The sequence below is a fragment of the Felis catus genome, chromosome F2, assembly GCF_018350175.1.
Source record: "Felis catus isolate Fca126 chromosome F2, F.catus_Fca126_mat1.0, whole genome shotgun sequence".
NCBI lineage: Eukaryota > Metazoa > Chordata > Mammalia > Carnivora > Felidae > Felis > Felis catus.
In genome coordinates this window covers 83,063,612-83,091,044 of record NC_058385.1, presented here as the reverse complement: position 1 = coordinate 83,091,044, position 27,433 = coordinate 83,063,612, and the positions used below count along the sequence as shown (strand labels likewise).

The window sequence follows — 27,433 nt, the reverse complement described above, 5'->3', positions numbered from 1 at the left end:
GGGAGAGCGGAGGAGAATGGTCAGATATGAGTAGTCCGGACACAAGGAGCCTTGAACGTCAAACCAAGCAAAGGAGGACCCGTAAGGGAGGGAGGGGTGACTTAAGACTTGTAGGAGAGAAAGACGTCTTTGCTGATGGAGTGAGACTAGGAGGCCATAGATAGCAACAGCATGGTTAGACACAAGGACCCCCTCAACTAGAGCTCTGGGAACTTAAAAGAGGTGACATCGGAGTTCAAGGGAATCCATGTGACATCTGAAGGGAGAGTCTGAGAATGAGGGGAGTGTGTGGAACTTCACATTACATCATCCTTTTCAGCCCCAAACTTCCTCCTCCAGTGCACCTCTACCACTCATGCCTTCCCTCAGCACCTTCCATCAGTTGGGTACCTACTGCAGATTTTCAACCATTTAAGAGTATAATGTGGGCGGGGGGGGGGGGGGAACTGCCCAAGAAAAGCTGAATTCTTGAAGTAGTGATATACTTCATATCATAGTGATAACAGCATCAGCCACCACTGCTGGTGTCCTGGGCCTGATACCCCCTTGGGCAAACTTGCTGGTAAGGAGCAGGGCTGGACCTTGGGGCATGGTACAGAGCATAGGTCTTGACGGACTCAAAGGCCTTAACAGATCAGATAGCCAGAGAGAAGGTGAAGGGACAGAATAGGGTGTGGGAGGGGCACCTGTCTGGCTCAGTCAGTAGAGCATGTGACTCTTGATCTCAGGGTCATGAGTTCAAGCCCCATGTTGGGCGTGGAGCCAACTTAAAGAGTAAGAAGAGAAGAATAGGGTCTGGGAGTTAAGAGGACCAGTCAGTATCAGGGCACCTGCCAGAGGCATTTTTCTGGAACCGCACTTCTAGGGAAGGTCCTGTGCCTGCTAAAACCCTCAGGCTCTAGCAAGGCCCAAGCAGCGAGTGCTGACCCCTCAGACCTCCCCAGCCTGAGCCTCCACTCTCCTACCTAGAGTGCCCCATCTCCACTCAGGCCAGCCTCCACCTGCCTGGGGAACATCTTCTATCTAGACTAAGCTTCATGGCCCTGTGGCTGTCTGAGAATCCCTTCCTGTGTACTCATGCAATGCACCTGCACTCACTCCTGTCCAGAGTGAAGCCAGATGGTCCTTGCACACTCCCCTGGGCAGGAACTATGACCCATGAAGCTCTATCCTCAAGGTCTGGCACCAAGAGGTGTCCAGTAAACCCCTAAACCCCTCCAGCTAGGCTTCTTCCCTCTCCCCCCCCCCCCCACGCGCACACACACACCCAGGAGCACTGCCCAAGTGCCCCCAGAAGAACGAGAGGCATCGTCCTGGTAGCAACCTGAAGAGGATTGGACCCAGAGGACCAAAAGAGGAGGAGAGAGGCAAGCCTGCCTCCAAGAAGTCCTCTGGAGCCAGGCAGGTCCAGCTCACCCAGGGCCAGAGGGGTGCACAGTTAATAATGAGAGCTGTTCAGCTCCCACTGTTAACAGGCACCATGGAGGTGAGGAAAGCGGCCTCCAAGACCTTGGGAATCTGCTGGGGCCCTGCAGCAACCCCTGGGAAAATTTCTTGAATCCACTACCTCCCTATTTTGTTCTGAGGTTTCCTCCAGGAAGCCCTCCCAGACCACCATCTAGGCCCTGGAAGCTGCTCAGCCTTGAACTCCCGGCAGGCCCCACCTATTCTTGGCAGGTCAGTTTTGAGTAAATCAACTCCCTCATCTATTAAATGGGAGCCTGAGGGCCAACCCAGACAGACAGGATAAAGTAACTATGGGTCACTGGCCCCTTCCAAAGGCTTTTCCTCCCAGCTTGTAGGGGGTGCTTAAGGCAGCCTAGGGGTGAGGAATGAGGCCCTGGGTGGCTGCCTGCAGCCCCCACTGGAATCTTCCCTGCCCCTCCCTTCCAGATTAACTGAAACCTGCTAATTGTGGCAGCCTTCTGCATGCTCCCCTCCCCCACCGACGATTCGTCCCTCCTTTTGCCTCCCCTCCCCTCCCCCTTCCATCCGAATGATAAAGGGTCTGGCCCGCCAGACCCGCGGGCCTCAGGCCCTCAGCCCTGCCTCACGCTACTTAGCCCCATTGCCTTGTGCCGTCCACGGGGCCAGGCCCCTGCCCACGTTGGTTGCCTCCCCTGCATGGGGCCCTGCAGCAACCCACGCCTGGGGCTTCCTGGGTCGGAGTCGTCATCGCAGCCCCCCAAGAGGAGGAAGAAGAGATACCTGCGTCATGACAAGCCCCCCTACACCTACTTGGCCATGATTGCCTTGGTGATCCAGGCCGCACCCTCCCGCAGGCTGAAGCTGGCCCAGGTGAGAGGGACCCCCATTCTCCCTCACACTCGGTGATTGGACCTTTCTCCAGACCCGTCCCCCACCTATTCCTAAGCTCAGGTTCCGGCCTCCGACCCCACCTTACCCTACCCAGCTAAGTCAGTGGGGCCAGTCCCGGCCTGGGCACCAGGGGGGAAGGAGCTGAGGTGCTCGGGCAGGACCCTTCCCTCGATCCTTTTCTCCCTCCGGCGCAGAGGTGTTCTGTTAATGGGGGGGGGGGGGGGGGGGGGCGGGCAGCGCGACGCTCCTAAGTCAGGCTGTGGGGGAGGGGCGGTGCTGCTCCACTTTGCGTCCCGGTTCAGGGCGCCGGCCCAGGCACCCACCCCCGGTCCGTGTTTCAGATCATCCGTCAGGTCCAGGCTGCATTCCCCTTCTTCAGGGACGACTACGAGGGCTGGAAGGATTCCATCCGCCACAACCTCTCCTCCAACCGATGCTTCCGCAAGGTGGGGTAGGGCGAGGGTCGGAGCCCGGGCGGAAATCCTGAGTATCTGGGGTCGGACGGCCCCACCCAAGCCTCCCCACCCCCTCCAGGTGCCTAAAGATCCTGCGAAACCCCAGGCCAAGGGCAACTTCTGGGCGGTCGACGTGAGCCTGATCCCGGCCGAGGCGCTGCGGCTGCAGAACACGGCCCTGTGCCGTCGCTGGCAGAGCAGGGGCGTGCGGGGAGCCTTCGCCAAGGACCTGGGCCCCTACGTGCTGCACGGCTGGCCCTACCGGCCGCCCAGTCCTCAGGCGCAGCCCAGTCCTCAGCCACCACCCAGTCCTCAGCAGCCGCCCAGTGAGGGCTTCAGCATAAAGTCTCTGCTAAAGGACCCCAGGGAGGGGGTGCCACAGAGCAGCCCGGGTCACACAGAATCTGGGCACAGTGGGGAGAAGGTGGTGCCTGCTCCACCCCTGCGCTCTGAGAGGCCTCTGTGGCCCCTCTGCCCCCTTCCCGGGTCCAAAAAAACAGATAGGGAGACTAATTCGCAGGGGGGAACCAGCAGGCCTTCACCCCTCTCCCCTGAGCACAGAGCCTGGCCCCTCCACTTACTGCAGGGTTCCCCAGATGCTGGGGGACTGTCTGGTGGGAGTCACAGGGCCTCACTTTGGGGGCAGCTGCCCACCTCCTACTTGCCCATCTACACTCCCAATGTGGTAATGCCCTTGGCTCCGCTACCACCCACATCTTGTCCCCAGTGCCCACCTTCTACTAGCCCAGCCTTCTGGGGGGTGGCCCCTGAAACCCATGCCCCCCCAGGGCTGCTCTGGGATCTAGATGCCCTCTTCCAGGGGGTGCCACCCAACAAGAGCATCTACGATGTGTGGGTTAGCCACTCCCAGGATCCAGCTGCTTCCAGCCCAGGCTGGCTACTCTCCTGGTACAGCCTGTGAGGCCCCCCGGGGCAGGGGCTGCTTCCCTCTCCTACCCCTTCCTGCCACCACCGGCTTGTTGAGGAACCAAGGCCAAGAGGACCCAGAGGTGTTCTGTGGCCACAGCAGCTTTGAAACACCAGGCACCAGCGATGCTGAGAATCCATGATATTTATTGGACTACCCCACAAAGGTGGTGGTCTGGCTAGGCACCACCCTGGCCCCCAGGGTCCGTCATGCCTCTCCTACCCCCAGAGGCAAGGCTGGAAAGAGTGGGGACTTTGCTTGCAGTAGCCCCTTCCTGATCCCACTTTCTCTGACCCTCTCTGTCCGTCCATCCTTCCTTCCATCCATCCATCACCATGTGTCACTTCCTCTCCCTGGCTCCACGCTGGGGGAGGGAGAACCTAATGGTGGCTCCAGCCTGTCCTGTCCTCCCTCATCTGCCTGGGAATGAGGTAGCACCTTTTTGGGGAAAGGAAATCAAGACCCTACTCGTTTTGGGTGGTGGTAGTGGGGAAGATAACAGTAAAGGAGTAGACAACATTTTAATGCCAAGTCTGATTTTTGGTGATGGGGTGGTGATCTGGAGGGTAAGCACTTGGTGGTCGTCGGGGGTCTACCTCCCAGGGCTCTCTCATCCCCTGCTGTGGGCCGAGATAACAGCAAATGGTGATAAGGAGGGAACTGAGGGCCTGGGGGAGGGAGGGCCAATCACGCCCCTAGGCTTGATACTCCTCGCGGGGGCAGGGGAGCCAACTCTGGGGGGGGGGCAGCGGGCCCCCCCAGAGATCGAGGAGGTTGTGAGGGCGTAAGAGATTTGCCGCCTCTGCCGGCAGAGGCGGACTCCAACTCCAGGGGCTAAACTACAAGGGCGCGTCCTTTTGGGTCCCGAGGCCGGAGCTGGAGCCGCTGCCCGGGCCGGGTCCCGGAGGGCTGCCGGGGGACGGCGTAGGAGTGCAGGGGGTCCCGGTAAGTGGCGTGTCGGTGCTGAGCGAAGAGGGCGTCCCGGAGCGCGGGGCCCTGCAGCGCCGGGCTGGCCCCAGCTCCACTCGGCCCACTCGCTCGGCGAACTTGAGCGAGCACACGGTCTCGCCGAGATCCTCGGGCCGCGTGGAAATCTGCGGGGAAGCGGCGCTGGTGGGCGGGCCCGGGGCGGGCGGCGCCCGGCTTGCAAACCACCCTCCCGCGCCTGCGGCCGCCCACCTGCAACAACAGCACCGCGGTGGCGCCAGGCCCGAGCGCCGGCTGCAGCAGGCGCGTGAGCTGCGAATCGCGGAAGGGCACGTGGGGCCGGCGGGCGCGCAGCGCGGCCATCACGCCTCCCAGGGCCAGCAGCGAGCGGTTGATAGTCCGGGCCTCCCGCAGACGCTGGGCGCCGTCTCGGTCTCCGCGCGAGGGGCCGGCCGCCCCTGCCTTCCAGGCACGCTCCGATCCGGCCAGGTCCACCAGGTGCAGTGTGCCTGCAGGGGCGAGCGAGCCCGTCGTGGAGGGAGCCCAGGTTTCGGGTGCTGCGAGGCCCCCCGCAGGGCTCAGGCGCGCGCTGCGGTACCTGCGGTGCCTGGACCGCGCGGTGGGGACGCCGTACGCAGTGTCAGTGTGACCAGGGCATGCGACCGTGAGCTGTGCGGGTTCTTGGTGGTGGCGGCGGTGGCCCGGTTGCTCCTCCCCAGGCTCAGCATCTGGAGGGCGGAGCGATAGGGCCTGCCTGCTGCCGGGTCTGCGTCCCCAGGTGGGAGCACAGGCGGGGCCATGAAGGCCTGCGGGGAGGCGGTGGGTGGGGGTGGGGTGAGTGCAATGCCACCCTGGCAGCCTTACCTGGTGAAGCATCTCCAGGTCGGGCACGTCCCAGTAGGTGAGGCCAGCCACCTGAATGCCCCCCTGGCCTGCTGGGCCCTGCCTCACGGCCAGGCGCTCAGGAGGCCCTGGGGCTAGCAGGTCCCTGCAGAGAAAGAGAAGGGCTTGGTTTCTGAGGGTCCTAGGGTCACTGACAGGGCACAGGGTGCAGAGGAGGCGCTGCAGGCCCTGACCTGACAGCCTCATTGTAGATCTCCACCATGCTGAGAGTCACACGGTGCTGCCCTTCAGTCCCCATCTCCTGGAACAGTGACTGCAGTGCCCTAGGAGCTATGCCAGGGTCCTCTGGTGGGCCCTGGGCACAGGGTGGGGTGCCACATCAGGCTCCCATCCGAGCCCCTGGCCCCAGGAGCCACCCAGGGTCCCCCCCTTCCCACCTCCATACTGTAGGTCTTCCCTGTCCCTGTCTGACCGTAGGTGAAAATGCAGACACTGTAGCCTTGGAGGCAGGACAGCACGGCTGGCTCCAGCTCCCTGAAGACCTAGGGGTAGGAGGGGTGGGAGGAGTCCTAAGCCCCAGGACCTGAGACACAGTTGGAAGGAAGCTTGATTCCCCTGGGAGGTTGGCCCTAGGGGAGCATGGTGGAAGTGTGGATCTCCCAACAGGTAGAAGACGCTCCCCAGAGAAGGTGGCATTTAACAAGAATTTGCCAGGCAAAGAAGGGAAGGGATGTGACAAAAGAAGAAACAGGAGACGCAGGGCACTGGAATTCTGAGGTCCACTAGGGAGGCCCAGGGAGCAGCAGCCAAGAGCCCAAATGGTGGGCTTGGCTGCCAGGTTCAAACCCCAGGTGTGATTGGAAGCAAAGCACATATCGTCCTTTCAGGCCAAGATTTTCCCTCTGTAAGGTGATGACTATAGTGGCACCTGCTGTAGGGAGTAAAGGGGAGCATGTACCAAGAGGCCTAGCAGCATTTGGCTTACAAATGATCAGCCCAGAAAGGCTCCACAGGTGTGCAGGTTGGTGGCCAGCCAAGATCACTGGAACCCTGGCCTTGCAAGGGTGCAGAGAGGCGGCTGAGGGGGAGGCGGGGCTGGGACTTGTATCCTGTTGGCAACCGGACCCCAACAGCAGCCTTTTGAGCAGCAACATGGCCAGCTTTTGTGGCCCGGGGGGGCTGGCAACTGAATAGCCTGTGAGTTCTGCCTCATGCGTTGGCTGCCAACAATGAGGGCAGAATCCAGAATTGCCAGTGAGGTCACCAAGATTCCATGAACGGAAGGAAGCACTGGGGGTAACTGTGATGGAAGGACTGTGGTGCCCTTGCAGAGATGGGAAACACAGGTGAGGGGGCTCAGTGAAAGATGCCTTTGTTTCCTTTATTCAGACCCATTGAACTGGAGAGCCCTGTCCAGAGGGCTGCCCCAGAAAGCAGCGGACAAGGGGGGCCTGCACAGGGCTGCTAAAGCTTGGGATGCAGGCTGAGGCCAGGGGAAGTGTGTGAAATAGAGAAATAGGTGAAAAACAGCTGTGGTGCTCCAGGAAGTGGGGGAGGGAGCCCTGACCACCTGCCAAATACTCATCACAGTGTCCCTGTGAGGCCAGGTTGGAATCTGTTAGCGCTGCCCCTTCCCTAATCCCCTCCCAGCTCTGAGCCTCCATTTCCTGAGCTTTGGAAGTTCTGATGGGGAAGCATGTAGACAGAGACAGGGAGTGTGCGAAGGCCAGGTGGCTGGTGGGCCTGGCAGGAAAGGGGAGGAGGGAAGGAAGCAGGGTCTGCACCAGGCAGTGGGAGAGCACTGGGGCTGGACACCACCTGCTCACCCTTACGCCCTCACTGCCTTCTTGGCCACAGGGCAAGGAGGTGAGCCTACCCTCAAAGCTGGCCCACTCCCCCAGGGCTGGAAGAGGGGGAAGGAGGTCACAGCAGTGTCCCCACCACAGCAACACCCTAACTGTGCTCTGCAGCCAGCTCTGCATGAGCAGTAACCATCATCTCAGACAAGTTCATCTTCCTTAGTTTCTTGGTAAAAAAGTTACTTTTTAAAATGTTGACCTTCCTGTTAAATCAGAAAAGGCTTGTTTCCACTGGAACTGCAGAGCTTGGTGGGGGGATGCAGATGGAAATTTCTGGAAGGAAAGGAGGTACCCAGCTAGGCTGTCATTCCTGCCTCCCAGATCTTCCTGCTCCCTTCCCTTCGCTGAAGTCCAGCCACTGGGGAAGCCAGATGAAAGGGGAAACCCGAAGCCTCTTCGGACTCTGGGGCAGTATGAGGGAAGGTCAGCACAGGGCAAGGGCGGAGCATCACCTCCTCCTGGCTGGCCTCTGGAGAGAAGACCCAGTCCAGGCGGAAGCGACGCTGGCGCCCTCGATAGCAGGTGGTGACAGTGCCGCTGGGGCCAGGCTCCAAGCTCACCAGGCTGGAGGGTGTCCCTGGCCTCAGTCGACACAGCACACGGATATTTCCTGGGATGGAGATCAGATCAGTAGGCTGCCTCCCACGCCCCGAAGCGTGCAGAGGCTCCACTTCCTCCAGCTTGCCGCCCCACTCCTCCACTTCCCAAGCCTGCCATACCCTTGAGCTCCAGCAGCCGCCCTGGGCATCCAGTTGGGGGCCCCTGCTGCTCTTCAGGGAGCTGAGTCCCAGCCCCTCCAGCTGACAGAGCCCCCAGGGCCCAGGATACCTGGTGGAATAGGGATGCGAGGAAGTGGGGGCAGCAAAGGAACTGGGGGTGGGGTGGGTGCTGAGGGCAATATGGTACCACCAGCTGTGGTGACCTACAACTTTCAGTGGCTTTGAGCCCCTAGGGGCATCATACAGTGGGCCCAGGATGGAGACTCAGAATCTCAGGAGGATCATGGGAAGACCTTTGTCTCCTCTGGGGTTGGCCATCTTATGAGGGGTTTACAGTCCCCCCAGTTTGCACAGACAGAAATGAGATCACACCCAGGGTGTATGAGATCACAAGCTGTTCTGGTTCCAGAGCCTACAACCTCCATTAGAGCAGGCAGCTCCCGGGGGCTGGGAAGGAAGAAAGAACAAGGGCTCCCCATGGAAGAACAGTGACTGGGCTGCCCAGAGAGCATGTTCTGGAGAGAGGGCAGATGGTCCTGACCTGGCCCCGGGCCTCACTGAGCGAACACTGACAGCTCTGGGTAAATGTGCTGACCAGTCCTCGGAGGTCCCCACAGCCCTGTCGCAGACTGGCCATACGTGCCCGAAGTCCTGTCAGGGAGAGTTTGTTGTGAGGGAAAGCCCAGACCACATGGCCTTCCCATGAGCCCTCTGGACCCCGCCCTTACCTGCCAGCTGCCCAAGCATCTGCTGCAGCTCCCGTCTGCAGTTCTGCTCAGTCTCCTGCTGGAGCTGCCGAAGGGCCCCCCGAAGGCCCTGCAGCTGCACCTCCTGCACCCCCAGCTGTCCCACCCAATTCCACCCCTGTCACTGAGGAAATAGGCACTTACCAGGCCCTGCCTCAGATACCCCCCTCCCAGTGCACCAAGACTTCCCGGCCCCTGGGCTCAGCGCCCACCTGGACCTGAAGTGCTTCTGTGGTGTCCTGGGCTTCCTGAAGCCGACTCTGGAGCTCCACCAATGCCTCTGCCTCCTCCTGTGGGAAGGGTGGGAGCTGTGTCAGCTATGGAGCCAGGAGGGAACTCAGGGAGGGGCACTCCAGCAGCCCCATTTCATGGATGGGGAAGTCAAACAGACAGGCAGAGCTGCTCATGAATTCATGTCTCCCAACCCCAGACAGGACTCCTTTTCCCAAGTCCCTCTGCTCTTCAAGTCCATCACTTGGAAAGCCATGGGACAGGGTCGAGGTATTCTCCCACGGGCACTGGTCCCTTGTTGGGGCAACTTTGCACAGACCGTCCCAAGGCCTGTCCACAATCCTAGTCTCTGACCCTTAAAGGTCAAAGATGTCCCCCTGCCTCCCTTCCAGCAGCATTAGATCCTGAGGAAGCGTGGGCAGTGTTGCAGGAAGCCAAGTGTTCAGGAGCCCCAGACTGCAAAAATGGTAGCAGCTAAGGAGGATACCTGGGGGGCCCTGGTGGAGGGGCCAGGGCCCCAGTGCAGCAGAAGGTCCCGAGTGAGGCTCAGGCTCTGTTTCAGAGCCTCATTCTCCAGGGTTAGATGCTGAACCCTTTTCTCTGAGTCTGTCGCCCCCTGGCGGAGAAAGAGGCCCTCTAACTCACCTGAAAGCTGGGGCCCCCTCTCGTGTCCCCCTCCTGGAGCCCCACCCCCAGCAGCCTTACCACGCCCAGGCGCAAGCGGCCCAGCTCCTCTTCCTGCAGTTCGAGTTGCTGCTTCAGCTCCTCTAGCTGGGAAGGAGGGAGGGGCACAGGGTGGAGCATGTCCGTCCACTCCCTCCCACCCCAGTCCTGGGCCCTTCCGGGGCCCCTCACCTGTCCAAGGATGAGCTGCTCCAGCCGCTGCCAAGCTCTCTGGTCCTCCTCCAACTGGGGAGGGTTCTGCCCTTGGGCCTCACCCCTTGGTGAAAGGGAAGGGCTTTCTTCTTGAGGTGGGGATCCTGGGGTGGGGTGGACCCAGTTAGGACTGATCAGGTCTCTAACCTGAAGGAGGGGACACCTCGGGAGCAAGGCTGGGCATGGGCCCCGAACAACGAGCCACTCAGTCTCTGCTGGACTTCACTCCCTCCACTCCCTTTTCAACTCACTACTCCTTACGCACCAGCAGGTGTGGGAGGCTGCACCTCCGAGGCTGGATGAATACCCTGGGGCAGGGCCTGCCTCCCCCTGGGGCTCCGAATCCATGCCAGGAGGGCCAAGAGCTGACCGGTCACCGTCAACAGTGGGGGGACATCGCTCGGCTGTAAAGGAGATAAGAATCGGAGCGAAGGAGACTGAGGTGATGACAGCCATGGGGAGACCCAGGACTATGGATAGAGTATGAGTTTCCCGAGGCAGGACGCGCGGCAAACCGCTCACCTTGCTCAGGTCAGGGTTCCGGCAGCTCTCTTCCGCCCCCAGCTGGACGGAGAGGAACTCAGCAAGACGCACGAGAGCCTCTTCCAGGGAGACCTCGGTAGAGCGGCCCTCGGCTCCCTCTTCCGGCCCATCCTCAGACTCAGAGCAGCCTGTGAGGCCTGATAGCGGGAAAGGGAGGCTTGCGGTTCACGTGTTGGAGGGTAGGCCACCAGAAGGCACCAGCTGTGTTCCTCCCTCCCAAAGAGGTCACGGGCACCCCTCCCTCTCTCCGACGGCAGGGTTCTCTCACGGTCCCGGGGACGCAGCTCTCCCAATGCACCGACAGCACCTACCGACCAGGCCTGTCAGCTCGGTCCACAGTTCTGCCGTGGGCTGGTCGGGGCGGCGGCGACCCCCGGGCTTGCCACCGGCACTCTAGGGAGGGAGCAGCGAGACCCCGAAGGAGTGGGTAGGCAGCCTGTGGGGCTCTTTCCCCCCAGGAACCTGGCCAAGGGAGTTGCGGCTGAGGTCTCCGCTTCCAACACCAGAACAGAGACGGGGTCCTCGGCACGGCCCTCCTCCCCAGCGTCGGCGCCCTGGGAACGTACGCTGCGCGGGCCCGCAAAACCCGCTCTCGAGAAGGGGGTCGCGGGCTGTGCAGCGCCCGCTCCGCTCACCTGGGCGGGGTCCCCGGGGTCGCTGGCCACCGCAGCCCCGCCATCCCTACGGAAGAGGCTGTAGAAGATGTAGATGAGCAGCGAGTAGAAGGCGTACATGGGAGCGCGGGGCGGCAGAGGGCCCCGCTTCGCGCCGCCCCGCGTCCCGGCGCCCCGACTCCGCGCCCGCGCGGTGCAAAGCCGGTGCGCATGCTCGAGACGGCCGCCCCCACGGCCCCGCTCCCGCGGGTGGAGGACGCGCGCGCGAGGAAAGGGGATGCCAGAAACAGGGGCCCCCGGGGCTGCACCCGGACACCTGCCCCGCGCCTCCCACTCCCACTTCACGGAGACCCCGGGCTGAAAGCGCCCACGGCCTCCACACACCCCTTCCTCGGAATCTTTCCTAACCCCCGGCGGAGGCCCCCACAGCTCTCGTCCCTTAGAGCCATCAGCCCCGGGGAATCCAAGCGCCCCTCCCCACGTAACCCCTTCCTCATAGCTCCGCCCCAGTCCCGCCCAGATCTCTTCACAGCCCCTCCCCACTCATCCCTCCCCTCCCAGCTCCGCCCATACCGCGCACAGCCAGTCCCCTCCCCTCAAGGCTCCGCCCACGACCCTCCCCTTTCTCGGGCCCATCCCTTCACAGCTCCTCCCCTCACCACAGAGTCCCTCCAAACCACTTGGCTATCGCACCCGGGCCGTGGTACAGAGCGGCCTCCTCCTAGTCGCCTCTCCGCCCTGACAACCTCTTCTTGCTGTCCTAGAACGTCCTCTTCGTCCAGGCCCCGCCCCCCCCCACCCGCCGCTCTAGCCTCCGCTCCTCTCGTTGGTTCGCGCCCGGACAGCGCCGGGAGGAAGCCGGAGACCCGGCGGCAGCCGGCGGGTGGCAGGGTGGCAGGGTGGCAGGGTGGCGGGCGACGCCAATCTACAGCTCGCCCCTGGGGTGGGGCCTCGCAGCTCAGCCAGCGCTGACGGCCTGCGCCCTAGCTCCTTCCAGGCCAGGTTCTGAAAACGGCGCTTCCCAGAGCGCAGAGACCAGGCCGAGTGGGCCTGCGCGCCAACTCTCCCCGAGGTCTGGCACCCCGACTTGGATTCCAGGGCCCCAGAACTCACGTCTAACCAGGTCAGGCCCTGCGCCGCTTTTTCCCTTCTTTTCCCGGCCAGATTAGGTTCTTCCTCCCCACAATTGTGTCCAGTGGCCCCAGGGCTCTGGAAAGTTTCGGATGAGCCTTTCCCAATATTTAGAAATGGGGCTCTGGAAACTGGTAGTCCTGGAGAGCCTCGCTTAGGGCTCCTGGTCGCCGGCTTCTGCGTTTTCTTCCAATCCAAAGTTGAAGATCCCCTTCTGGTTTCACATTTACTACCACCCGAGGTGGCATGGCCCCCAAGCCGTGGAGTGAGTGGAGCACGACCCTGTCCCACCTAGCGCTGGGAGTGGTGTCTCTGCACGCAGCGGTGAGCACTGCCCAGGTGAGTACACTGGGGCCAGGCAGGGGTGTATCCCACTCCCAGATTGCAATGACCTGGATCAGGTCCAGTTCCCCGGATCAGGGAAAGGGTGGTGGGAGGTTGACTGTGGGGGCCAGGGTTGCATGAGACTTCCACACTCTTCCCTCCTTAAAGGGAAGTCCTGGCTACCCGCCCCCCCCCCCCCCCATCTCCTCCTATCCTTGTGCTGACAGGCAAGTCGAGGGGCCGCTGCTGGCTTCCTGCTCCAGGCCTTGGCCTCTGCCACCTTGCTGGCCCCAGGGCTGGGCACAGATGAAGACGGTCTTGCTGCAGCCTGGGTGGCCACTGTCATCGGCCTGCCCCTTCTGGCCTTCGATTTCCACTGGGTGAATGGGGACCGCTCCTCTGCCAACCTACTCCTGGGAGGAGGAATGGTGCTGGCAGTGGCTGGTGACCACCTTGGTGCTGAGGGCCGTTCTGTAGCTGGTCAGGCAGTGGTGCTGGTGGTTGCAGTGACGATCCTCATTGTGGCTGTTTTCACGACCAACACTTATGGAATGTGGGGGGGCGCAATGTTGGGGGCTGCAGGCCTCCTGAGCCGGCTGGAGGAGGACAAAGTTCTGCTGCTTCCAAAGGAGGATGTCTGTCGCTGTGCCCTGGCTGCAGGCAGTTGGGCCTACCACCGAGCCCTGCACACACAGCGCCTGCAGTGGGAGTGATGTTTGCAGACAGCAAGGTGGGGCTTCTGCCCTGGCTACCACCTTCGCCTCCCACAGGCCTGCTCCTATGGGCCTCCTCCCCTAAGGATGGACTCTCTTGCCTCCCAAAGAGAGCTTGCTGCACGGTGATGGATGCCTTGGCCAGGAGACAGAGTCTGGGCACTGTCCCTCCTCTGGCTGAGTTTGGGGACTCACCTAGACAAGAATTAAGGAGATGGGGCCCCAAGCACGTTTTGGGGCCTGATGTCGGGCAGGCCATGGTTTTGGATTCAGAGAGAGGCTTGGTCTCCAATAAACCTTAGGGATTCAGCAGGAATATGGAATCTGCCCATTCTTGAAAGGGATCGAGGGAGGGGTCCTCCAGTGAGTTTTCTAAAGCTCCAGGGCAGCAACTGGTTTCCCTGTGCAAAGAAAGGGGCTGCCCTGGAACTAGCCCTGGGGCATCACCCAGCCTGACCTCCTGCTGTCACCTTTGTCAGGAGGGCCCCTAGATTGAGAAGACCTACTTCTGGGCCCTTGCTCTCTTGGGACATAGTAGAGTTCTGAATATCCTTGGTACAACCTGGCAGGTGGCACTCTGGGATAGTGACCTTCACGGGCTGCCTGTTGGGGTGGGGGCAGGGAAGGGCTGTATTACAGCTGTATTACAGCTGTCCTCAGAACTGCACAATCCCACTCCGCTGACTTGACATGTACTCATCTGCCCGCTCGCCTGTGTAAGGCAGGTCCTGATTTCCTAAGACCCTCACTTTTCTCAGTGGACCCCCCTCAGCTCCTAACCCCAGGGTTAGGAAATGGGTTTGGGCAGAACAGTGGGTTAGATTCGGGGTCCAGAGTCCTTTCTCGAGATATTCTATGCTTGCGTCTATTCTATGCGTGCTTCCTGTGGAAGCACACCTGGTCCCACACAAGAAGGACCTGAGTGGCCGACGGGGTTTTTCACTCCAGCGAGCCAGGCCAGAGATTCTTGCACGCAAGCATGAGTGTTGGGGGACAAAAGCGCAAGCACATCCCAACGTGGCGGTCCAGGGATGCCCACCAACCGGGTGGCCTCGGCTAGTGGGCCGCACCCTAGACGGACCGGAAGCGGCGCGCACGCCCCCAACCCTAGTATTTCCCTGCCCCGAACGCGCGCCCCTCCGCAGGTCGCCCTGGGCCCCGCCCTCTTCCTGCCTACTTTCTGCAGGGGCGGGCCCTCGGGCGTCCCTGCGCGCCCATTGGGTCTGGCTGACGTGCCATCTAGCCCTGGGCGGCTCTCCCATTGGCCCCGCACGGCTCACGTGACAGGGAGACCGAGGGGGCGGTGGCGGCGGCAGGGGGAACGAGCAGCGAAAACAAAGATGGCGGCCGCGCCGGGGTCGGTGGCCGCGGCGGCTTCGGGGCGACGCGCGGGCCAGACCCACTGAGGCGGCGGCGCAGGGAGCGGGGTTGCGGGGTCGCGGCGGCAGCGAGAGGGCGGCGGGAGCGCGCGGCGCCCCTAACCTCCAGCCGCGGGTGCGCGCCGGCACCCGCCCGCCGGGCCGACCGGCCGCGATGTCCGGCGCGGAGGAGGCCGGCGGGGGCGGGCCGGCCGCGGGGCCTGCCGGCGCCGTGCCAGCTGGGGCCGGGGTCGGGGCTGGGGTCGGGGTCGGGGCCGGGCCAGGGGCGGCCGCGGGGCCGGCGGCGGCAGCGGCTCTGGGCGAGGCGGCGGGGCCCGGGCTCCCGGACGAGGCGGGCCTGGCAGGCGCCCGGCAGCTGCAGGAGGCGGCCGGCGACCCTGACGCGCCGCCCAAGAAGCGGCTGCGGGCGGCCGAGGCAGCCGAGGCGGCGGCGGCGGCGGCGGCGGCGGGCAGCGGGAAGCTGGAGGAGCGTCTCTACTCGGTGCTGTGCTGCACCGTCTGCCTGGACCTGCCTAAGGCCTCCGTGTACCAGGTAGGGCCGCCGGCCCGACCCCGACCCAGCCCGGCTGCAGCCCCGCCGCGGCCGCCCCCCTCCCTGGGCACCGCGTATCCTCGGAAGGCAGGTCTGAGCTCCGGGGCCCAGCAGTCGGGATACCGGCGGCTCTTCGGAAGCTTTACATTCTCCTTCTGTTAGCACTTTATTTCCTACTGCTAACCAGCTTCTTGTACCGACTTTTCTTGTTCCCAGATCCGAATCTTTCGCTTCTTTCCGGGTTTCCCCACTGCCCCCACCTCAGCACTCCCCAGCTCACCCTCTCAAGCTGCCCCCAGGGAAAGCTGGTGACAGATACCCACATTCCGCGCGCCCCTTCGCTCTCCTCCCTCCGCCCCCTCCCCCCCCCCTCCCCGAGCCTGCTCCCCTCATTCTTGAGCTCCCTGGGCTTGGGGAGACCCTGGTCTTTCCTCTTCACTCAACAGCTCTTTCTCTATTCTTTTAGTAGCCACACCCCCGAAACCTGCCTTCAAGCTCTTGTCATGTACCTTCTACCTCTTTATTGAAAGAACTCTCTTTGCCTTTCATTTTGGAAGAGAATTGAAAGGAGTGGATCACCTCTTTTCCCTTCCCCTCATCTCTTCCTCTGGGTGAACTACCTGCATCAAACCCCACAGTCTGGGTCCCTCCTCTCTTCCCAGGCTGACCTTATGCTTTCTGTATGTGCTATGCCTTAAGTTAGATTCCCACCCCTTCCTACTTTACCCACACCAGGCCTGGCTTCTCAGGCTACCAGCACTCCAGGAGGTGTGTCCACCCTCCTTTTACCATCTGAGAATCCAGAATGTTGGCTTGACTCCGTCCTTAACCAGCCACAGCCATCAGAGAGGGGACTTGGCCCAGGTGGATCTTACATGGGCGTCACAGAGCAGCAGGGGCCACACCTTGGCCCTAGAATTAGTTTACTGTGTGCTCTCTTTTTTGTCCACCTGTCTCTCTCCCCACCCCCACCCCTCTGATAGGCTTCCTCCTAGAATCCTTTTGAGGAATGGAACAGGTTCTCGGTCACCTTTCTTTGCACTTATAGGACTGGTGATGGCTGATGGGGCTTTGTTCTGTTACTCAAACAGGGGGCCATGGGCGAGAGGGCCGTTTTTGTAGTAAGCAGTACCGGGCTAACCTGGGTTGCCATTTCCCCCGCCTCTAGATCTCCAAATCCTTTCCTGCTTTGGCATGACGTAGCTTAGGAGGACCCTGGTGTACCCAGGTGACAGAGGAAAGAGAAGGCATTGGCAGGGAAGTGGGTTGAGTTCTTTGGGATGAGGGCACTGGCTCTCTGCCTAACCTCCTGGCCAGAGGCCCTAGCTCAGGAATACCACAGGCCTTCTGACCCAATTGGAGGAGCACTTCCCATGGACCCTCAGCCTTGGAGGGACCCTTCAGGAATTGTCCCCTCTCCAGCCCATTTTCTCCTTGCCGGTGACCTTTTGATCCTCTCAGGTGGAAGAAGTCTTCCTTCCTTGGGTCTTAAATAAGAGCCCAAAAAAGCCAAGCCAATGATGGGTTGTGGGGGAGGGTCCCAGGGGAATTTGGGGTTCTCCCCCCCGTCCTGTGAGTGGGCTAGACCTGGCCCTGGCACGATGACAGGCCACATGGTGCTGCTTCCTGGTCCACTCAGGACAGAGAGCCAAAGCTGTGCCTCTGGCCAGAGCTACCGGTGATGGGGCCTCTGAGCCTGGCTGGTTCAAACCGGCCTGCAGTGTGCTGGGAGCTGAGCTCCGTCCTGGGCAGACTGGAGGCAGGCAGCTAAACAGCTGTGATGGAGAGAGTAGAGGATCTGAGATATCCCTGACCTGTGGCCTTCCCATGACCTAGTGGGCTCTGCTCAGCAGCTTCCCTGGAAACAGGCCTGCTGAGCAAGGAGAGACCATGACGCTGAACTGTAGGCTTTAGCACCGGCCCCTGCCCTACCTCCATTCTTCCAAAGTGACAGCTGGGCCTTGATAGGGAGTTGTTTCTCTCTCATCTCTGGATGCCTAGAGAAAGCTCTAGAACATGTGATCAGTGGTAGAGCCCTTGGCTCTAGAAGGGTTGACTAGAGTCCTGCCACGGATTGGAACGTGCTTTGGTTGCTGGAAGCCATGCCGTGGGTGGGGGCATGCCTGGCATGGATGTATAGCAGTGCCCACGAGGGGCCTGAGGGATGAGCTGGAAGAAGGAGGGAAGGCTTCTTGGTGGCTCCCCACTGCATGTGACCTGGATGGGGACATTGAGGGTAGGGGTGGGGACGAGCCTGGATGCATATGAGCTGGGTTTGCTCCCAGGAGGATCTGGTCATAAATGGCATAGGCCCTATACATGCTGTCTCCTAACCTTCTTCATGTCCCTGGTTGGGTCCCACTGCTGACCATTATCTCTTGGCCTGGCCTCAGCCCCTCCATTTCTGGGGGTCTTCTTTGGTATGCCGTGTTGACTGTCCTTTTTTGGTGGGCTGGTCTCAGGCATGTGATGTGTTCCATTCTCTGTTCCTACCAGCAACGTTTCTCCTGACTCCACCAGGACACACAGCTTGGAGCAGGCACCAGCCACGCTGTGCGTCTAGGGACTGTCTCAGATGGTGCCCAGCTCTGGGGTGAGGAGAATTACCAGTGGCCATGGTGAGCCCAGTGCACTGTGCCTGGCTGGGTCTGCAGGGGACAATTCCATGGGCCTCTGGAGTTGGCTGAGTGCGTGGCAACTTGAGAGTGCTGTGGCCACCAGCCCCCACATCCATGCCACCAGGGGAGCCTTGGTGGTGGCAAGAGCTCACCTGGAGCAGACTTCTCCGGCTGTTGTGGAGCCTGAGCCCCTGGCTTCACACAGCTGGCTCTCCCACACATCTAGCACATCAAACCACACACCTGGGCTGGGAAACCTGCTTTCGTATAAGAGCAAGGCAGTCATGCAAATGGTTTTCACCATGGCCTACTTTAAGGTAGGTCAGGTCAGATCAAGGACAGAGTAGGTTCAGCAGATGCTGGCTTTGATGTTCTTTGTGTGGGTGTTGGGTGTGTCCTTGGTGACTGGCCTGACATCTCCAGAGTCGGCAGCACCCAGGTGGGGGCAGGAGGACTGGAGTTGCAACAGGGACACTCATGCAGGAGTGAGCAACAGACACCTGCTGTAGATACAGAACTGTGGTGCCAGGGCGATGTGACCCGGCCCCCTCAGCATATGGGAGCGCCTCCTCTGGGGGAAACAAAGGCAGCCTTTCTGGTGACTGGAGCATTGAAGATGCAACCTTATCCTGATCTCCTTCCCAGGCTGTCCCCCAACCCTACACACAAGGCCCAGTGTGTCCTTTGTGTGACACACCTGGTATGACCCTGCAGACATCACCGAGGCCTTCAGCTGTGGTCCAGCATCTGGAGGGAGGGGCCACAAGCTCTCCCAACCCCTCGCTGGGCTCTCTGCCAGAAAAAGTTCCCCGTGACCTCCATCAGGGTGAAGGAGTAGGCAGGGGGATCTTTCACTGGGTGTGGCTCCAACTGGCTTTCTGGCCCACCACTCCTGGCCTCAGACCTTGGCCTGCCAGCAACACACCTCACCCCTCCAGCCTTTTGCTCCTGTGCCCCTTCCGCCTGCGTGCCCCGTCCCCACTCCTACTTCTCTTCTGGGGCCCTACAGAGGCAGTGACCCTGTTCTGTAGCCATTGTCTCTCCCTGCTACAGGATGCTTGTCCTCGCTTCACGGGGCACTTGCCAGTTTCTGCCCTGTGGGAGCACAGGGGATGTCTTGCTGTGCCTCTCGCCCCCAGGCCTCCGGTCTCCACCAGGACCTGCCTCATGCCCTGGCGCAAGGGGACTGGATACTTGATTGGCAGTCACGTTGGTAAAAAAAAAAAACAAAAAAACAAAACCTAGGAAACGGGGGTGGGTCCACCTCTGTCCAGGCTCCAGCCAGTGTGCTCACAGGCCTTGGGGGGCATCCCGTCCCTGTCAGCATGCCTGATGCTGCAGGCTCTATTCTAAATGATGTTTAAGGAATCCCCTGCGGGGCTGCCTGCCCACCTGGCCTGGGATTCTCTTCTCTAGCTCCTGGCTCTCGCCTTGAGGTGAGAAAGGTAGCAGAAAACAGCTACAGAAGTGTATCTGCCTAGGTATCTGAAACAAGAGCATAGAAAGGGCAAAGTTTCTGGACTCTGGCCACATGAGAAGTTTCATTTTTTCGTGGTGGTGGTTTGTCACTTGAGTTGCCTTTTGATCCAGGGCGTATCCACATTCTGAGCAAGAGCCTCAGTCCTGACTCCGGGATTAGCATGACGACAGGAGCCCAAGGTCCGGGGCTTAAAACCAGAAATGTGGCGGAGAGCTAGAGTCCTGGCTTTACCTAAAACACCTTTGTTCCTTGGACACAGTGAGGTCCCTCTTAGGCCACCTGAGTTAAGAGATTGAGGAGACCTCAGGCCAAACGTGGGGGGTGTGGAGTGCCCTGCAGCCCTGATGGGCATGGTGAAGGGGGGCCTGCAGCTGGGTTAAGGAGCAGTTTTGCGGTTAGTGCCCTCAGCTATGCTTTTGATGGTGAGCTGCTCTCACGGGCCTAGGATTTGAGGGGACGATGTATGCCAGGCTTGAAAGAGGGCCTGAAAGGCTGACTGACCAAGGCTTGGTTTCCAGAAGACAGGGTGGGGTGGCTGGGTGTTTTCTAAGACCCTCTCATAGCCCAAGGCCTGGGGTCAGGGCTCCCCACTCATGAGTCTGGAAGGTACATTCAGCTCCTTAGCCCAGGGGGAAGCTGACCTGGGTGCCTGTAAGCTGCCTGTGCCCAGGTAGAGAGAGGGAGGGACCGCTGGGTGACGTCCTGCAGGGACAGGTACAAATGCCCATTCCTGGGCCATTTGCGGAGCGCTTTGGAGGGGATTGCTGTGGCTTGGATAGGGCTAGGGACTTCAGGGGTGAGGGAGGGGCTTTTGCTGAAATTGCACACCTGTGCCAGGAGTCCCTTCTGAGGCTCTGCAGGTGGGGGCCATGTGACTGGCCGGCCAGGCTCTGCTCTGTGATGGCCATGGTGAGTGTTTATTCTGTGCCTGTCATGCGTTGGGGGCCAAGCCATGCTGTGGTACGTGTTGTCTCACCCCACATGATGAAGTGAGTCGGTCTTTGTCATTCTTTGTGCCTAAGTAGAGTGAGGCCCAGAGAGGGAAGCAACAAGCCAGGGTTATGCTGCTGGTGATCTATAGGCTAGAGTCTAAGCCACCATCTGTCCTGGGAGGCTCTGTAATGTTCTGAGTTGGGAGGCCCTTCTTCCTGCCCCTCCTCCCATCAGGATCTTACCGGCAGCCCGGGTGGGCGCTGCAGGAGCTGCTTCTTGGGGTACCCAGGCTCTTGGGAGCTTGGCTCTGGCATGTGGAGTGGGACATTCTGGCCTGTTCTGGCTGGGGCTGTCCATCAAAGGCTTGGCAGGCAGCTGATACTGTGCAAAGCCCTTTGGGACTCAGCTTCTGGCTGGGCAAATCAGGGTAGCTGCAGTCCAGCCTAGCCACTGAGGAGGCTGGGTCTACATTAGCATGTGGCCAGGCCTGCATGTGGAGTCAGGGTCTTGCTCGGGAGGACAGTGAGGGCCTGGATAGCAGGGAGGGCTCTGGAGCCTGGTGACTGCCCTGCTGTGGACAGATCTCCTGGGCTGGGTGTCAGCTGGACCCAGGCCAGCCACCTTGTTTCCACCCAGGAGCATCCCGTGGGTACCTGGTGAGGCGCTGGCTGTGTGTGGGTATCAGCTTGTCTCTTGGCCGGGCTGCAGCATCTTGTTGGCTCACTGTCTTCCAGCTCTCAACTGAGCTGTTGGGATCTACGGGGCAGGGGCCCTACCTCTCCCCCAAGGAGGGCAAGTTTCAGTGCTTCTTTGTGGAATCCTATCACCTAAACCCGTGTTGGGTCTAGAGGCTGCAGGAGGAAAGGGGTGGGAGCTGGCGTGAGAGCTTGGATGTTCCTGCAGCCCCCGAGCTCTAAGGAGGGGCCTATTGGGAGGGGTATGCAGGCCACCTCTCTCTGCCTCAGAATAGCGGGGTTTCAGGGCAGTGCCAGGAGGTGAGCAGTCACACACGTGGTAACCTTGGTGTTCCTCAGGTCTTAGGACGCCATCCAAGCCTCTCACCCTCAGGTCCACACACCCCCAGCTGGGCCACCCTGAAATAGAAGAGATGCCAGGTGGGTGTTGTCGCTGTTCTGCTCAGGCCAGTGGTGACTGCAGAGCTGAGCCCTGCCCGGGCAACCTCTCACCAGGAAGCATCGAGAACTAGAGTGCATATGGAGTGGTGTGGGGCCCCGGGCCCTGGGGGGGGGGGGGGGGGCAGGGTCTCATAGTGTGCATCTGGCCAGGCTTCCTCATTGAGGGTGCCGGGCACTGGTCGTGGCTTCACTGAATGTGGTTCTCTGTGGTTTGGCCTCCCTTCCAGGGGGCGGCCTGAAGTCTCCCCCTCCTGTGAGTTAGTAGTTAGATCGCGTGTTCAGCTTCCCTGTGCCTTCTGCACACCCCAGCAGTCTTCTCTCTGGGGCTCGGGTTTGGCAAACCCAGGCCTCTGTCGGGCTCAGGCCCGCGGTGGGGGCTGTGATTAAAGGTATGCCCCAGGCCCTTGGTCTCTGTGCTTCCTACAGGGTGGCAGGGGCCTGTGGCATCTGTGTCCCTCTCCTTTCCAGTCACCGCATCTCTGGCTTCTCCACTGACCTCTGGGAGTAGACAGGGTAGACTGCCTTTCCAGCCTGCTCCTCCTGTGAGCAGGCCTCAGCCCTTCCCAACTACTCGGATCCCTTGGGTAACTGGCAAGGTGCTGGCTGAATGTGAGTATTGGCTTGTCCCTTGGCTGGGCCAGCAGCACTCTGCACCTAGCCTGTGTGTCCAGTGCTGGCACAGGCCCACCCCCGTCAGACCCTTTTCCTCCAAACCTGAGCCCAGCCAGCGCCTCCTCCACATCTTGCACATTTTAATTTTTGATCTGACTTAGAAATTGAGATTTTAGTGCAGATAATCTGTGGGGCGTTTGTGTGGACACGGATTCAACGTGTGAGGCCTTTGTCCCCAACCAGCCTACCCCCACCGGTCCTCACCACATAAGTCCCACCACTCACTAGACCCCAGGCCTGGCATATGGGTGCCAAGAGCTCACAGCCTACCCTAGCTCCCCAGCTCTGGGTGCACAGACCCCTGAAGTGGTGGGATGGCAGCGGGTGTTTACTGAGGACTCCGTGTGTGTGGATGTGGCCAGGCCTTTACTGCACTGCACCCCCCCTCCCGGAAGGGTCATGGACCTCAAGGGAAGCTTGTGGTCCAGTGGCTATCTGGAGGTTTGCCACAGCTGGTGAGCCCAGGCTAGCTGCTGGCGAGACCTCTGATGGCGCTGTCTGCCCCTTTACCCCCAGCTGGCTGTGGGAGAGTCTCCGAGTGGAAATCCAGCCACCCTTGGCAGAACCCCCATGTGTCCCCTTAATGTTCCCTGACCTCTGCTCCTCCCCATCTGCCGCTGCAGGTTTTTACTAGTCAGGATCAGGTCTAGGGAAGGTGTGTCTGCCCTCAGGGGACACTCAGCTCAAGTCTTTGCTCTTGTGTCTCTTGGTTTCTCTGTGGGCCTCTCCTGCCCTTCTTACTAGGAGCCCCTGGAGGGCCAACCCCACAGCCTGTGTATCTCTCTCGACGGCACCAAGTGAGCACTCAGGAGGTATGTGTGGAATCAGTCAGAGACCCAACACAGGACTTGAGCAGGCAGCCCACTGCCCACATGCACAAGGACTCCCAGCAAGGCACAGGTTGCTGACAGACAGTGTCTGGGCCTCAGATCTGCGGGTTCACAAAACGAGGGGGCCCGGCTCCTACCGACCTAGTTCAGCGATATGTCCTGTCTGTAACTCCCATTCTCCCCTCCAGGCATGCACTGTGCCCACACATCCTTGTCCCAGGCCAGCTGGGCCTCCTCACCTGCCACAGCTCTGTGCAGTTTTTAGGAAGTCCCTTGCCGGTAGCCAGCCTTACTGCGTGGGTGGCAACTACACTCTCACCAGTGCTGGCCAAGGAGGGCTGGAGTGCAGGGGCCAGACCCCCAGCCGCCAGCACAGGGGAGCAGTGTCTACTGCCCCACTTGACAGCTGCTGGCCAAGTGCCACAGCCATGCCCAGACAAGAGCCTGTGTTCCTGTAGGCATCCCGAAATCAGGGCCTCTAGGGGACTCTCGAGGCAGTCCCTAGCTCCTGGGATGGGAAGAGGCCAGGCTTCAAGCCCCAGTGTGGCCAAACCAATCACCACTAGTGGGCCTGCCTCGGTGGAGATCTGTTACCTCTGTAAGCCACCAGGGGCCACTTTTGAGTCACCCACCTCTCCACAGGAGCTCCATCGGCCGTGTCTTTGCAGTGTTCCAGGAAAAAGGCCTGTCCTACCTGAGCAGTGGCTCTGTTTGCTAAACAACAGCGTGCCTGTGCCTCTCCTCGCCAGCAGTCCCTTCTGCAGCTGGAGCTGGCAGGGCATGCTGGTGCGTGCGTGTGTGCACGTCCTGCAAGTCTGTGAGCTCATCTCCCTTTCCTTCTTCGCAGTGTACTAACGGTCACTTGATGTGCGCTGGCTGTTTTATCCACCTACTAGCAGATGCCCGGCTGAAGGAGGAGCAGGCCACGTGCCCTAACTGTCGTTGTGAGATCAGTAAGAGCCTCTGCTGCCGCAACCTGGCTGTGGAGAAAGCCGTGAGCGAGCTGCCCTCCGAGTGTGGCTTCTGCCTGCGCCAGTTTCCCCGCTCCCTCCTGGAGAGGCACCAGAAAGAGGAGTGCCAGGACAGGTAACCGCCTGGGCCGGCCTGCCCACCAGAGGCTTAGCCACGCGTGTGGGGCCCAGGACGGGTCTGGAGGCCACCCTGGTGCAGGCGAGGCCGCAGCACGTGGGATGCTCTGGCTGTGTTGCCCTGGCCTTGGGTTCTGCACACGTGGCCCGGTGACAGCCTAGAAGGAATGGGCTAGGGTGGAGCTACACAGGACCCAGGCCCTCGAGGGGCTGGGGGTGGGGGTGGGGCCCCACAGAGGGCAGGGGGCTTGGATCTGGACCCAGTGCCTGTTTGGACAGCACCCTGGCTCTCCAGGGTTCTCTGGCTGCATGGTGGCCTCTTAGAGGCTATCTGTCCTTGGCATCCTGGGGCCCAGGAGAGCATGACAAGTTCTAGGAACTTGGTGTGAATCTGCACGGGCACCCCCACCCAGCCCCTGCTGGTTGACACTGCCATCTGCCAGTGGGGCCAGGCCACCAAGCCTCGCTTGGCGTGAAGCTGCATAGGGTGCGAGACCACGGTCAGTGGCCACTGTTATTAAGCAGGAGAGAGAGTCCTCACAGCAAAGGGTGTAGGTGGCCTGTGTAGCCACAGCTCTCATGTGCTACTTTTCTCTCACACACACTCTGACCCCTTCCTGAGAGCTGGCACATGGGGAAAATGGCCTTCGGGGGGTAGCCTGTATATGAGCAGGGCTAGGCAGAGGCCCACCTTTGGAGGACCACTGGGCAGAGCCACCTCCCGCAGGGCGCAGGCCGTGACCACGGTGCTCGCCTCCTCCCTAGGGTGACCCAGTGCAAATATAAGCGCATCGGCTGCCCGTGGCATGGGCCCTTCCACGAGCTGACGGTGCATGAGGCTGCGTGCGCCCACCCAACCAAGACGGGCAACGAGCTGATGGAGATCCTAGACGAGATGGACCAGAGCCACCGCAAGGAGATGCAGCTCTACAACAGCATCTTCAGCCTGCTCAGCTTTGAGAAGATCGGTTACACAGGTGAGGCGCCCCACGGCCCACTGCATGCCACACAGGCTGACGGGGGGTGCGGCCGCTGGGAGCCTGGGGAGCAGTGGGCTCTGAGCAGTGAGCACAGGCCATGCTGGATGGCCAGGCTCTGGACAAGCTTTTGGCGAATGGGAGGACACCTTGGGGGCGAAGATGTGCCAGAGGCCGAGCAGGGGATGGGCCGGGGCAGGACCCCGGGGGCACCTGCATGGCTCTCAGAGGCCCTCTCACCTGTCCTCCCCTCCCCGGCCCTGCCACCCTAATGACGTGGCATCCTACTGCGTGGGGCTGCACAGCCTTGGGACAGTCAGGGTCTAAGCAGAAGGTGGGTGTGTCTTGGAGGGCCCGGGAGCTAGAGGCCTGTCCTGTGGAGCCAAAGGCGAGAAGAGCACTCAGCACATCCGGTCCTGCCTGCAGGCAATTACTGCAGTGGCCGCGGGCTTCCTGAGGCCATCGAGAAGATGCTCAGGGGCGGGGCTCCTGAATGAGCTGAGGGTGCCCGGCTCAAAATGCAGAGCCGGGAGTGGACGCCCAGAGACGGGCAGGCTGGACCGCACTCGGGCCCACTGGATCTCATGGGCTCTCCTGGCCACGGCCACTGCCTTTGGACATGCTGGGGAGCAGGAACCAGGCCAGAGCCTGGTCCAGACACAGAGAACAGCGAGAAGCACCTGCTGCCACTGGGGCCACTCAGGGAGACTACGACCCTCTACTACTCAGCCCACACCAGGCAGCCGGCTCAGAGCATCAAGGGCGGTCGCAGGCAACCAGTCACACCATGCTGCCTGGACTAGGCCTTGGCTAGGTGTAGGCCTGCACAGGCCCGGGAGGCCGAGGGCCAGCAGCCTCAGCAGCAGCAGGTCATGGCCCCTGGTTAGTTGCAGCCTCAGCTGCCCTGGTGGGCGCCATGGCACAAACAGTCCGGGCCGGGCCTTGCGGGTCTGGGCAGGCCAAGGCATCATGATTGTGGCGGTGGCTGGGCAGGGATCCTCGTCCACACAGGAAGGACTGGCCACCTCCATGGAGGGACTCGCGGGCCGTGGGCCCCGGGCTGTGCTGAGAGAACTGTGTGACAGCACAGGAGCCCAGCACTGGGCCACACGCCAGCGCTCTGCCTTGCGCCCCGTGCGGGCTCACGTGCCACCTGCCTGCCTGCCCGACCGCCCGCCCGCCGGCTTTTCTGGCAGCTCTGTATCAGAACCAATAAAGTGCACTTGTTCTCAGAACGCATCCTGTCTGTGTGTCTGCTTACCCACGCCCCTGGGTGGGCCTCCCTCTGCCTGGGCTGGGCCCTGGGGGAGGCGAAGAGGGAGGCCAGCGGGGGTCGGGCCGCTCACTTCTTTCAGCCTCTGGACTCCCTGCAGCTAATGCGTGTTACTTCTGTTTGTAGTTGTTTCCCCCAAAGCTTGTGTGCGCCTCCATTTGCCATAATTGCGTTTGATTTGCCTTGTGACAAGTAGAGCACGCTGTGTCCTCCTGGTAAGTCGCCTTCCTCCCTGGCTGAGCCTGCATCCTCGGCCTTCGGAAGGCACCGCCACCCGGCCCCACCCACACTGACTGCCGGCTCTTCCCGGCCTGTCTGTCTCCACAGAGGTCCAGTTTCGGCCATACCGCACAGATGACTTCATCACGCGCCTGTACTACGAGACGCCAAGGTTCACGGTGCTGAACCAGACGTGGGTCCTGAAGGCACGCGTGAACGACTCGGAGCGGAACCCCAACCTGTCATGCAAGCGCACACTCTCCTTCCAGCTCCTCCTCAAGAGCAAGGTCACGGCGCCCCTGGAGTGCTCCTTCCTGCTGCTCAAGGGCCCGTACGATGATGTAAAGATCAGCCCCGTCATCTACCACTTTGTCTTCACCAACGAGAGCAACGAGACGGACTACGTGCCACTGCCCATCGTCGACTCTGTGGAGTGCAACAAGCTGCTAGCCGCCAAGAACATCAACCTGCGGCTCTTCCTGTTCCAGATACAGAAGTAGGCGGCGCCGCGCTGCCCGCGCCTGCCCCGCAGCGGCCTCGCAGTGCCGTCTGACCGTTTTAGCAGAGGAGAAGGAACAGATGCAAACATTGGGAAGGTCTGCATGCGTGTGCGAAGGTGTGAGTGCTCTCACCTCGCCCTCCGCCCCGCCTCCCCTGTCCCAGGCACCGGAGGCCGGGCCACCTGCAGAGGAGACGGTGGCTCAGGGACACAATGGGGCTAAGCCCGTGGCCATGCCCTGGCCCCCATGGCGCAGTGAGGCGCACCGTCTGCTCTGGGCTGCGCCCGGCCCCTGGGCCGGGCTCAGGGAGCACGCTGACTTCAGACGGCATATTTGATTGCAATTAAAAAGGCACCCTTGTTTCCTACTTTCTGTTTTGTTCGAGGGAAAGGTGTGGCTGTAATTGGACATCGGGGGAGCTTTGGTTTGGCCTGGGGGTCAGAGCCCGCAGGTCCTTGTTATTACGCCTCCATGCACGCCCCCCCGCCAGAGACTCGGAGACACTGCCCCCTCTGTCACAGGCCTGGGCAGGGGAGCAAGCAGGACCCGGGTCTTGCAGCAGCCCCAG

At 61.2% G+C, this 27,433-nt stretch overlaps 4 protein-coding genes across 6 annotated transcripts; 3 read left to right on the top strand and 1 right to left on the bottom strand.

Annotated features, from left to right (window-relative positions):
* The first annotated feature begins 453 nt into the window (after nucleotides 1-453).
* Nucleotides 454-4,227, top strand: FOXH1 (forkhead box H1). The gene is made up of 3 exons (XM_023248649.2): nucleotides 454-2,298; nucleotides 2,661-2,765; nucleotides 2,854-4,227. Exons 1-3 carry the CDS (start codon nucleotides 1,930-1,932, stop codon nucleotides 3,694-3,696), a joined length of 1,317 nt encoding a protein of 438 aa, XP_023104417.1. The 5' UTR covers nucleotides 454-1,929; the 3' UTR covers nucleotides 3,697-4,227.
* On the bottom strand, nucleotides 3,829-11,510 carry KIFC2 (kinesin family member C2). 3 transcript variants are annotated; one of them, XM_045049508.1, is made up of 19 exons: nucleotides 11,445-11,510; nucleotides 11,082-11,139; nucleotides 10,758-10,839; nucleotides 10,426-10,583; nucleotides 10,169-10,307; nucleotides 9,883-10,007; nucleotides 9,733-9,798; nucleotides 9,515-9,643; nucleotides 9,009-9,086; nucleotides 8,779-8,893; nucleotides 8,592-8,701; nucleotides 8,051-8,159; nucleotides 7,784-7,941; nucleotides 5,910-6,014; nucleotides 5,706-5,827; nucleotides 5,494-5,617; nucleotides 5,228-5,357; nucleotides 4,882-5,138; nucleotides 3,829-4,796 (listed from the first exon to the last, which is right to left on the bottom strand). In XM_045049508.1, exons 1-19 carry the CDS (start codon nucleotides 11,507-11,509, stop codon nucleotides 4,542-4,544), a joined length of 2,385 nt encoding a protein of 794 aa, XP_044905443.1. In that variant the 5' UTR covers nucleotide 11,510; the 3' UTR covers nucleotides 3,829-4,541. The 3 variants fall into 3 exon arrangements, with proteins under 3 accessions (XP_044905443.1, XP_019678834.3, XP_011289828.3); XM_019823275.3 differs by lacking the exon at nucleotides 11,445-11,510 and adding an exon at nucleotides 7,531-7,604 and having other exon boundaries at nucleotides 5,945-6,014; nucleotides 11,082-11,328; XM_011291526.4 differs by lacking the exon at nucleotides 11,445-11,510 and having other exon boundaries at nucleotides 11,082-11,328.
* A 23-nt stretch (nucleotides 11,511-11,533) lies between these two features.
* On the top strand, nucleotides 11,534-13,544 carry LOC111558580 (cysteine and histidine-rich protein 1-like). Its single transcript, XM_023248651.2, has 3 exons — nucleotides 11,534-12,183; nucleotides 12,392-12,530; nucleotides 12,743-13,544. Exons 2-3 carry the CDS (start codon nucleotides 12,438-12,440, stop codon nucleotides 13,226-13,228), a joined length of 579 nt encoding a protein of 192 aa, XP_023104419.1. The 5' UTR covers nucleotides 11,534-12,183; nucleotides 12,392-12,437; the 3' UTR covers nucleotides 13,229-13,544.
* A 1,054-nt stretch (nucleotides 13,545-14,598) lies between these two features.
* On the top strand, nucleotides 14,599-27,232 carry CYHR1 (cysteine and histidine rich 1). Its single transcript, XM_023248650.2, has 4 exons — nucleotides 14,599-15,139; nucleotides 23,656-23,894; nucleotides 24,662-24,873; nucleotides 26,474-27,232. Exons 1-4 carry the CDS (start codon nucleotides 14,762-14,764, stop codon nucleotides 26,863-26,865), a joined length of 1,221 nt encoding a protein of 406 aa, XP_023104418.1. The 5' UTR covers nucleotides 14,599-14,761; the 3' UTR covers nucleotides 26,866-27,232.
* Nucleotides 27,233-27,433: the final 201 nt, after the last annotated feature.